Source organism: Amia ocellicauda, chromosome 6 (genome assembly GCF_036373705.1).
Source record: "Amia ocellicauda isolate fAmiCal2 chromosome 6, fAmiCal2.hap1, whole genome shotgun sequence".
Lineage (NCBI taxonomy): Eukaryota > Metazoa > Chordata > Actinopteri > Amiiformes > Amiidae > Amia > Amia ocellicauda.
This window is the reverse complement of record NC_089855.1, coordinates 48,386,573-48,400,678: the sequence shown is the minus strand read 5'-3', so window position 1 is coordinate 48,400,678 and position 14,106 is coordinate 48,386,573. Positions and strand designations below refer to the sequence as shown.

Genomic DNA, 14,106 nt, shown 5'->3' with positions numbered 1-14,106 from the left:
GTCCCTTTTAAACCTATTTTATTGGTCATGTGAGACCACAGTCTCTTCACATCGTGGCCACAGCCCACTGATACACAGCTATGTCTAATACTGTATATTACATGCATACATAAACTCCAGAGTGAAATCTGCACACTGCCCTCTGCAGTATTTTATCCACACACATGCATGTCTATAATGTATCTGAACACTCCTGGTTTATTTACTCTTGAGTGACTTGTCTATTACTGACTGCAGTAAAGAGCTGAAGTTCCTTCAGAGCAGGTGGAAACATACAACTATTTTGTAGCTCCTGGTCAACAATACAACTCTCAGTCCGGTTACAATAGACGGGACTGATTTGTATTAATGTACTCTTTATTTTCCACCTGATAAAACACCAGTGTGTAGTGCATGCCTGTGTGTGTCGGTGTGATACAGGGTGTGTAGATTTCCCAGAGTTAGACCCCATCAAAATACAGCACAACAACCGCAACAATGGGAACAATAATGACAACAATGAAGACAATGAATAATAATAGAAATATAGTGCAGAGTCCAGGTTTGTGCTTGGTCAAACCCAGGAGGCACTGAGACCCACATTCCCATCACTTGTTCCTAACAAGTAATGAGCTGGTGCAGGCGTGACCGTGCAGGCAGCGCTGAGAAGTTTTATTTACAAAAATTTACATTTTCCTATGATTCTGTAATGTTACCTGAATAACAGGAGAGGGAGAGGGAAGAGATGGCATAGGAGGAAGGGGGAGGAGAGACAGGAGGAAGAGGAAAGGATGGGTTGGGGTGGAGGTTGAAAGAAGGACGAGGAGAGGGATGAGGAGTGGAACGGGCGTTTCTCTCACTGCTCCACTCTGTATTTCCGTCTGCCCACCTCCGTCAGCACTGATCCCACCGTGGCCCCCACCGCCCCTCCCATTGGCCCGCCCACGAACAGCCCCGTCAGCCCCCCCAGCACCCCCGCCGCGCCCGTGACCTGGGGGATGCGTCTCAGCAGGGCCACCAGCAGGGCGCCGACCCTGGCGGCCAGCGTGGCGGGGGCGGCGGCCAGAGCGGAGGGGCTGGCGAGGGGCGGCACGGACAGCTGGTACTCGCAGGCCTCCGCCTCGGCCCGGGCCCTCTCCTCCTCCAGCCTGCTCTTGCGCCGCTGCAGACCCTCCTCCTCTTCCAGGAGCACCCCGCTGGTCCGGGTCTCCCTCAGCAGCGTCTCCCTGCTCCCCCCGCCCCGCTCCTCGCCCTGCCCCCTCTGCCTCAGGATCTCCTTCTGCCGCTGGCGGATCTTGGCTTCGGCCTCCTGGAACAGCCGGCAGGTGTGGCACTGCCCTCTGTTCTCAGCCACCAGCTGCTCCACCTTCTCCAGCAGCTCCTGCAGCTGCGCCCAGTCCCCCACCACCCCTCTCTGCCCCAGCGCGTGGTAGCGGTCCCCGCAGCGGTGCACCAGCTCCTGCAGGTCGGGGCGCTCCTTGATGATGTAATCCTCCACGCTGCCCGAGCCCGCCGGGAGTCCCTCGACGCGCGTCAGCAACACCAGTGTGTGCCGGGGCACCCCCAACCCAAAAGCGGCGGTCAGGGCATCCAAGGCGGCCAGCTCCTGGTGGGGGGGGCGGTCCAGCGGCACGCAGAGCAGGAAGGCATGGGGCCCCGGGGCACAGAGCACCGCGCAGCGCCCCACCTGGTCCCTGACCTCCGCGGCGGGGTGCTCAGACCGGAACCAGTCAGGCGTGTCCACTACTGCCAGCCGCCTCCCGCAGGCCCCCCCCCGCCTCTTGGCGCAGGCCTGTGTGGGTACCCCCTCCCCCGGGAAGGCCTCTGAGCCCGCCCCCATCAGCAAGTTGGCCACCCAGGTCTTTCCCGCACCCGAGCTGCCCAGCAGCACCAGCCGCAACTCCATTGGGTCCTGGGCCTCCAGCAGGGGGCCGGGGAGGGGCGCGCAGGGGTCTGCCTGTGCCTCTGTCTGCGAGGAGAAGAGTGGGGAGATGCGCTGGAACACTGGGGAGGGTGAGAGAGGGAGGTTGAGAGAGAGAGAGGGAGGGAGGTGAGGAGCTTTGATAGAACACTGCACCAGACTGTTGCACTGTACTGTTCTACTGAACACACGTGCATTGCCACATACGCTGTACTGTATCTTCATGTAGTTCATTATAGTGCATTCTACTGTAGTTTGCTGTGGTAAACTATAGAGTAGTGTACTGTGCTGTGTTTGTTTGCGTTATGTTGTGCTGTACTGTATTGTGTGCTGTGCTGTGCTGTAAAGCAGCTACAGGGAGGCGGGAGATCTTACATCTGCTGATGAGGCCGTCGCTGGGTTTGTTCTCAGACAGCAGGGACTGCAGAGCACCATCTACAGGACAGAGAACAGCGCTGCTCTGATTATACTATCACTAGATTATTACATCTTATAATAATATACAGTAACAACAACAAGGGAAATGATCATAACAATAATCATAATAAGTCATAATCAAAAAGATATAATAACAATAAGAACAACAACAACAAGTGTCCAACTGCTGCTACTAGCAGTAATAATGACACCGTAACAGTCATTGTTGCTCACCTGCTGTGTTTGTGCCAGTCTGGGGCAGCTGGGCCTGCAGGCCGTTCTTCTGCAGCTGCTGCACACTCTCCTCCACCTCCCTCTGCTGCTGCAGACGCTGGGACACCCGGCCCTCGCCCTCCAGGGGCCGGGACCCCTGTCTCAGTGGCTCTGACCTCCGGGAATGCTGAGCGGAGTTCCCCTGGCGCAGCAGCAGCGCCTCCGCCTCCCGGCTGCTCCTCCGCCTGCTCTCCCCCTCCACCACCTCCCCCTCATCCCTCTCTTCCTCCCGCACCTGCTGGAGCCCCTGAGGGCCCGTCTTCCCCTCGCTGTCTCTCCTCATCTGCACCTGTCTCTGCCTCGGGACCTGAGCCTCTCTCTCTGCCATCCTCTGCCTCTGGACCAGAGCTTCTTTCTCTGCCAGCCTCTGCCTCTGGGCCTGCGCCTCTCTCTCTGCCTCCCTCTGTCTTCTGTCCCTCTCCCTCTGTGCCTCCCTCTCCATCTCTGTCTCCCTCTGCCTTGTCTCTCGCTCCCTCACTATCTGCATCTCCCTCTCCTGCATGAACCTACGCTCCTCCAGCTCTCGCTCTTTACTCTCCCTCTCTCTCTGCATCTCCTTCAGCTTCTCCCTCTCTTCCTCCAGCTGGAACTGACGTCTGCGGGTGTCTACCTCCCTCTCCATCTCTCCCTCCGACTCCAGCCTCATCCTCTCCCTCTCCATTGCTCTCTCTCGCTCGATCAGCTCCCTCATCTCCCTCTTCCTCTGCTCCCTCAGCTCCTGGAACTCCCTCTCTTTCCGCTCATTCTCCGCCCTCACCCTCTCCACCTCCAAATCCCTGCTCGGTCGCATCTCTCTCTCCAGCGCTCTGTCCCTGAACACCCGCTCCTCTCCCTCCATCCGTTCCCTCGCCTCCCTCTCTCTCATTTCCATCTCTGCCCGCATCTCCCTCTCTCTCAAACCCTCCACTCCCTCCCTCACTGTCTCCACTACCCCCATCTTCCTCTCCTCCATCACTCTCTCCACAACCACGACCTTCCTCTCCTCCTGCCACTCCTCCTCTTCCTCCCTGGGCATGGCACAATGCAGACAGGCCCCTCCATTGCGCGCCACCATCCCCTCCACCGCCTCCAGCAGGCCCCGCACCTGCAGCCGCTCCTGGGGCCGCCGGTTGTTGAGCACGGCATAGCGCCCCCCGCAGTGTGCCAGCAGCTCCCGTAGGCCAGGGTCCTCACGGGCGATATAGTCATCCACGCTGCGTCCGCCCAGATAATCCCCACAGGTGAACAGCAGCAGGCCGTGCCGCAGCAGAGCCCCCTCCCCGAACAGCCGCCGCACCTCTGCCGCCGCTTGGGCCTCCACAGGTGTGAACTGGCCCACGGGCACCGCCAGCAGCAGGGCATGGGGGCCCGGGTGGCACAGCTGCAGAGTCCTTTCTGTCTCCCGCGCTACGCCCTCCTCCAGCCGCCCCACGCTCCAGAACCAGCGTGGCCCCACTGCCACCGTCAGCCGCCGGCCCTCTGTCATGCCTCGTAGGCACTGGCCCCGCCTCCGCCCCAGCTGCTCCGCCCCAGACCCCTCCCCCCAGGTGCCCTGGATGGCCGGGCGGTCCAGCAGGGTAGCGGCTGAGCAGTTCTTGCCGGAGCTCATGGTGCCCAGCAGCAGCAGCCGCAGCTCGGAGGAGCCATGACCTGAGAGAGGGAGGGAGAGAGAGAGAGTTAATACTCAACACACTGCTCACCATCATCAGAGAGAGAGGGAGGCATAGGCTGACACCACAGGACACCACCCACTTTTAATTTGAAGGGGAGAAAACTATTTGTCCCCCCTATTTTTGGTCACTGATAACTGAAAAAAATAATTGGTAATCAACATAATGATTATTTAAAAAAACACATTTGTAACTAGTGTTCGCGTGCAATAATGTTGTGCAGAAATCTATTCGTCCCTGTCATGTTACATGATGACATCTATAAAAAAGAAATCACGCGAATCGACAGGATTTTATATTCATTTATTAACCGATTGACTTAAACAGGCAGTGGTGGAGAAGACTGATGATCTAATATTTAATGACCTGACATGGATGGGCAGGATTTTAAACATGTAAGAAATATTATACAAATAAAATAATGCACATAAAACGAATGCTATATTTATTAACCTGTTAGCACAAACAGGCGGTCGGTAAATTAATAAAAATACTGATTGAGGCGAGAAGCAGCATTGGGAGGGAAGCGGGCAAAATGAGGCTGATTAAAATGACGAGAATAAGACAGAACCTGACTTTAGAGACCTTTAGAAACTGCAATATGAAACAGATTGGAAGTGCTCTGTCTTTGACAAACACACCTGAGACTGAGACAGAGTTTTGTGCCGTTTGTATCAAGCCTCGATTATCTTGACACACGTGCACTTATCACAGTGTGTGTTACACCTCAGATCTGACGGGTTTCACTTGGCTCATCCGCTTCAGCTGAGAGCAGCTTTTCTGGTTTAAGGAAACTTAAAACCTGACACCAAAGAACCATATTTGCAGGCAAAACTGAACCATTTCCTTATTTTCCATACACACTGAGCCTGGTGTGATGAGAATAAACAGCATTCCTGCTCCATGAACAGCCTCAGGAATGTGACTCTCTCTCTGTCACTCCTCTCGGTCATTTCTCAGACATTCCTCTGTCTGTCACGGCTGTACGATCTCCTCTCTCCGCACTGCTCCACCTTCACCATCACCACAGCCCCCCCACCTCCCCGAGACGCACACACTGTGATACCTGAGACCCAGGAGACTGAGACACAGAGAGAAGAGACTGAGAGAGGCAGGGAGAGACAGAGAAACAGATTACACAGCCAGCCTAGCTCTGGCTGCGCAGTGTGCAGTGTGTGTATTGTGACAGAGCAGACTGGAGTGTGGGGCGGGGAGCCCTGTCCCGCTGGCTCACATTCCTATACTGTGGCTGCCATCGCCTCCCTCTCTCCCTCTCCCTCTCCCTCCTGGTTCCTGCCCCACCCCAGCCTGCCTGACCCGTCAGACTGCATTCTGCAGCTCGGCAGCCAGCGCCAGACTCCCAGCCACACGCAGGAGCAGGGCTAACACAGAGTCTGTGTGTGCATTTGCCAGGCCCGTTCAGACTCAACAGACACGGTACCAGGCACAGTGGGTGTCTCGGTAGGCTCTCCTCCACAGTGTCTCAGGCTGTGTTTCAGTGTGCTGTGCTCTCAGTCATGCTCTCACTGTGAGTTACTGCGAAGGGCACAGTTTTAAATCCGTGCCAGCGACCTGTCTGCTAGACTGACTTGTCACTCAGTGTATCAGTGTGTCAGTCAGTGTATCAGTCAGTCAGCGTGTCAATGTTTCAGCGTATCAGTCAGTCAGCATGTCAGTGTATCAGTCATCAGTCAGTGTATCAGTGTATCAGTGTATCAGTGTGTCAGTCAGTGTATCAGTGTATCAGTGTGTCAGTCAGTGTATCAGTGTATCAGTGTGTCAGTCAGTGTATCAGTGTATCAGTGTGTCAGTCAGTGTATCAGTGTATCAGTGTGTCAGTCAGTGTATCAGTGTATCAGTGTGTCAGTCAGTGTATCAGTCAGCCATTCAGTGAGTCAGTCAGTCAGATACACACAGAGCTCAGCAGATATTTTGGTTCAGTCTCTGTCAGCTTTTATGTTGTTGTGTTTCTTCTACACAACAGTAATGACAACCCCTTAATATCACAACAACAGCAACAATCCCAGAACCTCACAAGAGCAACAGCAATATCCTAACCTCACAACAGCAGTGCCTGCAGCTCACTCACCTGAGTCTGAATTAATGAACGACATGCCTCTCTCTCTCTCTTTCTGGCTGTGTGAGGGTCCTATCCTCTTCTCTGCGTCACTGTCCTGTCCTCTCTCAATGTTTGTTCGTCTCCTCTCTGTTGCTGGTCTTTTCCAGTCTCTATTTCTCCCTCTTTCTCTCTCTCCAGTTGTCTCTATCTCTCTCCTCTCTCTCTCTCTCTGCTTCGCCACGCAGCTATGGGAGTGGCACCCAGCACTCCAGCGCTCACCTGCACTTCCTCCTCCTTACCTCCCTCTCTCACCCTCCCTCTCTTTCATTTTCTCTCCTCTTTCTCGCATTCCGTCCATTCCCGACCTGGGCGGAGAGAAAGACGTGTGACTCACTCATCCCTGACCCTGCAGCACCCAGTCCGTGACATTCCTCCACCACCTGGATTTCCCCTGGAATCCCCCCCACGATCATTAATCCACTCACTCACTCACTCACTCAATCTCTCATTCATTCACTCACTCACTCAATCTCTCTCATTCATTCATTCAATCCATCACTCAGTCACTCACTTGCTCACAGGCTCATGGTCTCTCTCTCTGGCTCTCTTCTCTAGTTTATAGTAGCAGTCTCACTAAAATTGTATTATTATTATTATTATTATTATTATTATTATTATTATTATTATTGTTGTTGTTGTTGTTGTTGTTGTTGTCCTTGAAGGGAAAGAAATCAAACAATGAAAAAAAACGAGTAGAATATTTATTATCAGAGGTAACTTTATCATTTTTCGTTTTCACAACCATTCAACTCACATTTCCTGAAATTATACTCCATTTCCTCAAAACTATAAACACAAAACAGAAAGCCCACACCGCACTGGCCAAACCTCCGGGCTCTCAGACGAAATGAGACTCAGAAATGTGTTCTCTTCAAAGGCTGTGCTTTACATAGAGAGCTGTGCAAGGATGTTCTATTGAATCTTCAATCTGTGTGCAAACAGGTGAATCACGCTTAGTTGTGTTGAAATTGTCATTCTTTTGGTGCCGAAACTAATGGTTTGGGATATTGTGTGGTTTGATAGATTGAGTTTTAGTGTGTAAATGATTGGGACAAACTGCATGCTCTCATTTGTCCCTAGCCTAGCCAGGGACACACGACACACCAGTCTGTCTGTCCGCAGTGTGGAACAGGAACACCCTCCACCTGGACCCAAATCCCCTCGGAGGCTCAGCGCTGCCCCCTGCAGCACTGCAGTGCACAGTGGCAAATTGCCACTGGGCTTTTATTCCCCAATCTGAGTGAAATGTGTTTTTAAAACACGTTTGCGTCCCATGAAGTCTTTGACGCAGGCCCGGAGTGGCCATCAGGAGAATCGGGAGAATTCCCGGGGGGCTGCTCTGCCCGCTCATTAATTGGGCCGGCACACTTGCCTGCTTTCTATTCGTTTTTTCACACACACAGAAAAACGTGTATGTGTTAAGTTACTGTTTGACTGATAACTAAGCTAATTACACTAGATTTTAATTTAAACCAGCGCATTATCGGATCGTGCATTAAAAAGCGCATGCACTCTCCCTCTCTCAAGCACAAGCGCGTGTAGCCCGGTCCTTGCCAGTGCTGTGGCGGGAGTGGAGGGTAAAATGGAGGGTAAAATGATCCAGGAGGAGCTGACAATGCCAGGTTAAGAAAAAGAAAGGCATTGGAGCATGACGCGGCCAAATGTGCCAAACGGACAGATATGTTTTCAAGACGACAAACCAGCACACAGGAACCGACAACTCGATGCCCAGTGACTATAGCAGGGCGTCGCTAGACTCCAGGTTTAGGGGGCCAAAGCCCCGGGGGGGGTCAATGCCGTTATGGTAAATAATCGGAGTACAAATATTATTTTTGAATTGGATCAAAAGACCCGGGGCTAGTACTAAAAGACTGGCAGGTAGCATACATACAAGGTGTTCAGCAAATGCAGAACTTTTCTCAGATTTTGCTTGTCTTGGTAAATGGCTCCCTCGCTCAGCTCTCCAAGAAATCAGCAAGTGTCTGCGTAAATCTGACGACAGAGCCCTGCTGGCACCCCGCATGCTTAGCTGTCTGGCTTGGCATTGCAGTAGGAGAGACTGAGTCCCCTCTGGAGGGTAGCTTTGTAAGGACAGGTAGTGAGATGCTGGTAGGAGGTTTTCCATTTAGTTATGGATGACGGCTTTGCAGTTTTCATTTTTGAATGCAAACATTTTTTTGATGAAGCAGAAATGTTTAATATAATTAATTTCATTATTTTATTTATGAAATTGATATTGATATTATCATAATAATAATAATAATAATAATAATAATAATAATAATAATAATAATATAAAAACAATAGTGAAAAAAGTATATTTCTTACTGCAATTTGTTTTTTTCATAATGTAACAGTTGGACTCTTTGTAGCAGAAAACGCTGTATGTCATTTGTTATTCATATTTATGGCCATATTTATATTATTCATATTTTTTGTTGAAACATGTCAGAAATAAATATAACAGGATAGTAAGAACAGATCTGTCACTTCATTTATCCAGGTTCCACCACGGTGGGAGGGGGTGGGACAGGGGTGAGATTGGGGGATGGGCTGGTCTTGGGCATTAGACTCCCAGGCTGAAAATGGGTCCCACTCCGGCCCTGATTTGACGTGACTGTTTTTCCTGACCACTGATGGCCAATGCAACAAATACTGCTACATGAATGAAACTCACTTACTGCAGCCATGCTGTCTGAATCCGCGCATTGCATCCTTATCAGTTTCTCTGTGCCTTACACTGCAAATCCCAGTCCGTGGTCAGGACACACTGTGACTGCTGTGAGTGGAGTTTTACCAGGACACCTGTGGCTTGTTTTACAGACAGCACAGACAGGGCTCAATCCCCCAATACAGACCGCATCACTCGTCAGCAACTCAGACACCCACCCACCCACGTCCACTGACCAGCACTTGTAGAACCTGTTTAAGACAAACGGTACAAACACAACAACTGCAGACACAACCCCCTCTACAGTGCGCCTGTGTGGCCTCCCTGTGCTCATCACTATTACACACAGAGCCAGCAGTACTCTGTGCCACTCCGCTGCCCTCAGCTCTGAGCGCAGCATCACTGGGACCAGCAGAGCAGAGGACACCCTGCCTGTGTGCCCAGCAGCGTCCCAGTAACTGAACATCTGTTACACACAGACGATCACTGGACACACGCCTCAAACGTGACCAGTGGCTCAATACTTTAGAAGGGCCCTGTTTATAAGGGTTGATCGTGTCACATGACCGCACCCTTTTTGAAAGGGTTTTCATCAAACTATCCCCTTTTAGGTTCATGTCAGATGGTCCAGCACTGTCCTCAGACACTTGCTTTCAATGTAAAATAAAGGTTGAAATCCAGGTGTGATGAATATAATAGACATTATAAATTGTCAAACTTGTTCTCTGTTGAAGGCTCTGTCTTTATTCTGCGCTCTGCACGGGGAGGAGTTGTCTGTTGTGTGTGAGTGTGGCAGTGTGTTACCCACAGCGGGAGACTACACTGCTGACAGACAACTGCGTGTCACATGTTCTCCCCCGAATCCCCATTGCCTGATCATGCTAATGTTACTGTACTGGACTTCTTCATACGATATAGACATGATATTACTGTGTGTCAGCCAGTGTCAATATCTGTGTTGTTCGGCACCATATGACGTGGACACCCGTATCATTAAATGGAGGCTCAACATATTTTGTCTTAATTTGAAACCCTGCCCCATTTGAACTTGTGTGAGATGGTAATACGGGCAGCTTGTAAAGAAGTAAAGAGAGCGTGAGACAGAGAGAGGAGGAGCTGCTAAATACACTAATCACACAACCTTGCGAAGACAAGAGCCTTGTGTCTGACCTAAAACAATAATAGCCAGTGTTGGATTAGAGACGTGATGTTGTACAACATTGTCACACAGAGTAAAACACTCAGAAGGAACTGTGGTGCTGGCCAAAAGGTAAATGCTAAATTTGCATTCTTCTCTTTATGTAAATTAAAGATTCAAAAAAATGTACGTGACAGCGTCTCTCTCTCTCTCTCTCTCTCTCTCTCTCTCTCTCTCTCTCTCTCTCTCTCTCTCTCTCTCTCTCTCTCTCTCTCTGACTGGTTTCTGCTGCTGCACCAGAACCACATACATCTGACCAGCGGGAGGGTTAGGGTATGGATGTATATGGCATGTCCTTTCTTGCTTAAACAGTAGTACAGTTCATGTACTGAATCTAATTACAAAATCTCAAATTGAAAGCAGCTAAGGTGATTTCCATGTCTGGATCCCTCCGCTCTCGCTGTCCGTGCTGTTCACTGGGCTGCTCTCTGCAGAGGTGCCTGTTTTCTGCTGCAGGACAAGACGACGGAGGCGTGCCGCTATCACTAGCAGCAGACCAGCAGACAGTAGTTTTCACTCAGATGAACATGTCCCTCTTGATGTCTGCAGCGTCTCGTTGTCTCACAGCCCCAGCAATCAGAACACAGAGGTAATGTCAACACAGAGACGCTCCCTGGACAGCTGCACCAGATCAGCCACCATGGCTACCAGGGTCGGCTCCTCTGTGGAGCAGCCCAGCAATCACAGCTGCCTCACCCGACACCATGCAGGAGGAGGGCTGCTCTGGTGCAGCGCTGGAGAGAGGTGTCTGGGGCCCCACAGCCTAGGTGCCAGCAGTCTCCTCCCACCCCACACTGGCCCCCCTGCCAGCTGCACTGAAGACACTCCCAGGTCTTCAGGCAGGCAGGGTGCTCTGCACAGTCAATTAACACTCAGATAACATATCACATATCACTACAGAGCAATCAGTACACCCACATCACACACCTACACACTGCTCCACATTAACACACACACACACACACACACACTCACACACTGCTCCACATTAACACACACACACACTGCTCCACATTAACACACACACACTCACACACTGCTCCACATTAACACACACACACTCACACACTGCTCCACATTAAGACACACACACACAGCTCCACATTAACACACACACACACTGCTCCACATTAACACACACACACTCACACACACATGTTGGTGCCGCTATCATTATGGGGATTCTCCATAGACATAATGATTTTTATACTGTACAAAGTATAGATTCTATCCCCTAACCCTAACCCTAATCACAAACTTTCTGCATTTTTACATTTTCAATAAAACATCATTTACTATGTTTTTCAGCGATTTGAATTATGGAGACATTGGCAATGTCCTCATAAACCACCTTTATAGCATAATAACATTGTAATTACCAGTTTGTAACCTAAAACCACATAAACCCGCCCACACACACACACACACACACACACACACACACACACACACACACACACACTCTCTCTCTCTCTCTCTCTCTCTCTCTCTCACACACACACACACACACACACACACACACACACACACTCACACATATATATTAGTGTCGATAGGTAAGATAATGGAATCAGATGCTTCTGGGAAGAAATAATGGGATGTCATTTAAACCCGCACTGGAACATTTTAAATTGCATCATGGTAATTTTGGATTCCAATCAAACTAGAAACTCAAATCAGTTATTTTACACCCAAATTAAAATTCCCAACAACGCCGGGAATATTTTCTCCACTGAGTTTGAACTGTATTGATGCATGTGGATTTAAAAATAAACTGGTAAAAAAGACTGTTATGTTATATACATAGGAAAGGAGTTCCTCCTAATGCTAGGTGCAGATCAATACAGTATACAATTATTCATAAGTCATTTTACACCCCAGCAAAGTTATTTCAATGTAAATGTAATGGATAATTGTAAATGCTGGAGATGCAATTCTGAATCTGGGGCATTTGAATATATGATGTGAAACTGGCACAACAATAATCCCAATATAACATGCCCTTCCCTATTTGTAAAATAGCAGTTTTTTTCCTTCTCATTCCCAAAAGTAGAATTGGTTTTGCAGGGGAAACAAACGTAGCAGATTGGATACAACCTCAAAAAGATACAGATTGCCATAAAATTCCATAGAACATATTTTGAGGGAAATAAATATGTCTGTTCTTACTGAGATTAAAATAAAATATATGTGTTTAAACAGTAGACAGGGATGCCTTTCTATGTGATTATTAAAACAAATATTCAGATAGTAATATCTATATTTGAAACTGTAAAACAACATTATGTCAGATTTATTATTTTATATGTTTTTATTTTTTTTTCTATAGCAATACTAATTCAAAATTACAGTGGGCAAAACATCTCCATTGTTTCTGTAGAAGTATATTTTGAAATGGCAGGCCTTCACACAGTGTAGTCTGGGCTGAATAATAATGTTCTATAATATGATATGATATGGCATAATATGATTCTTAATACAATAATAATAGCATCATTATCAAATGTGTTGTTTAGGCACATCCTCCACATGATTTTGTTTGTTTTGTCGTCGTCTCACCCCTGAACAATCAGCCCGAGCTTGTGTCTCAGAAGTATCCCAGGAGCGCTCGGTTGTCCCCAGGAAAGACACTTTCATATTTGACCACAGACGCCTCTCCTCACCATTTCTCATAGCCCGCTCTAGCTTGGAGGATGATACCATAATACGGAAGCGTATTGCTGCCAAATGAGATAATAAACTGAAGACACATCACTTCTGCGTCATTACACATCATTTGCTAAGCATACATTTCTGCTACTTCTGCTATTGAGGAACTTGGGTTCCGCTGCATGTTTACTTGAATTACATAACTAAATGGACTCTCTTAAGAATGTATATGTCAATTAATTAAAAATGTGGAACTAATTGACGACGGTGCATGTTTTCAATCGCTCGAACACATCGTAAGCTATCCCTTTCTGTTTCCAGTACCAGAATCAACAATGTATGCCTGTATTGCAGATGTTTTATTTTATATCTAAATATACTGAACTATTGTGCAAGCGTAGTCCTTTTCAATATGTTAATACGATAAACAAACTGTTAGTAAAAAGTATTATTCTAAAGTATAGTATTAATGTACTTAAAATATATAGATACTAATATTAGCCTGCATTGTATTTATACTGTTTCCATGTATTTCAGAGTTTATATACTTTAAGTGTGTTTTAATACTATGCACATACTTTCTGAAAAATGTCAGTACTTAAATATTTTTAAAAGTATACAGTGAGGGAAAAAAGTATTTGATCCCCTGCTGATTTTGTATGTTTGCCCACTGACAAAGAAATGATCAGTCTATAATTTTAATGGTAGGTGTATTTTAACAGTGAGAGACAGAATAACAACAAAAAAATCCAGAAAAACAACAAAAAAATCCAGAAAAACGCATTTCAAAAAAGTTATACATTGATTTACATGTTAATGAGGGAAATAAGTATTTGACCCCTTCGACTTAGTACTTGGTGGCAAAACCCTTGTTGGCAATCACAGAGGTCAGACGTTTCTTGTAGTTGGCCACCAGGTTTGCACACATCTCAGGAGGGATTTTGTCCCACTCCTCTTTGCAGATCCTCTCCAAGTCATGAAGGTTGCGAGGCTGACGTTTGGCAACTCGAACCTTCAACTCCCTCCACAGATTTTCTATGGGATTAAGGTCTGGAGACTGGCTAGGCCACTGCAGGACCTTAATGTGCTTCTTCTTGAGCCACTCCTTTGTTGCCTTGGCTGTGTGTTTTGGGTCATTGTCATGCTGGAATACCATCCACGACCCATTTTCAATGCCCTGGCTGAGGGAAGGAGGTTCTCACCCAAGATTTACATGGCCCCATCCATCGT

At 48.4% G+C, this 14,106-nt stretch overlaps 1 protein-coding gene across 1 annotated transcript; it reads right to left on the bottom strand.

Annotated features, from left to right (window-relative positions):
* Position 1: 1 nt before the first annotated feature.
* Positions 2-6,583, bottom strand: LOC136751629 (uncharacterized). The gene is made up of 4 exons (XM_066707389.1): positions 6,329-6,583; positions 2,552-4,219; positions 2,276-2,335; positions 2-1,983 (listed from the first exon to the last, which is right to left on the bottom strand). Exons 1-4 carry the CDS (start codon positions 6,351-6,353, stop codon positions 836-838), a joined length of 2,901 nt encoding a protein of 966 aa, XP_066563486.1. The 5' UTR covers positions 6,354-6,583; the 3' UTR covers positions 2-835.
* Between the last annotated feature and the right edge of the window lie 7,523 nt (positions 6,584-14,106).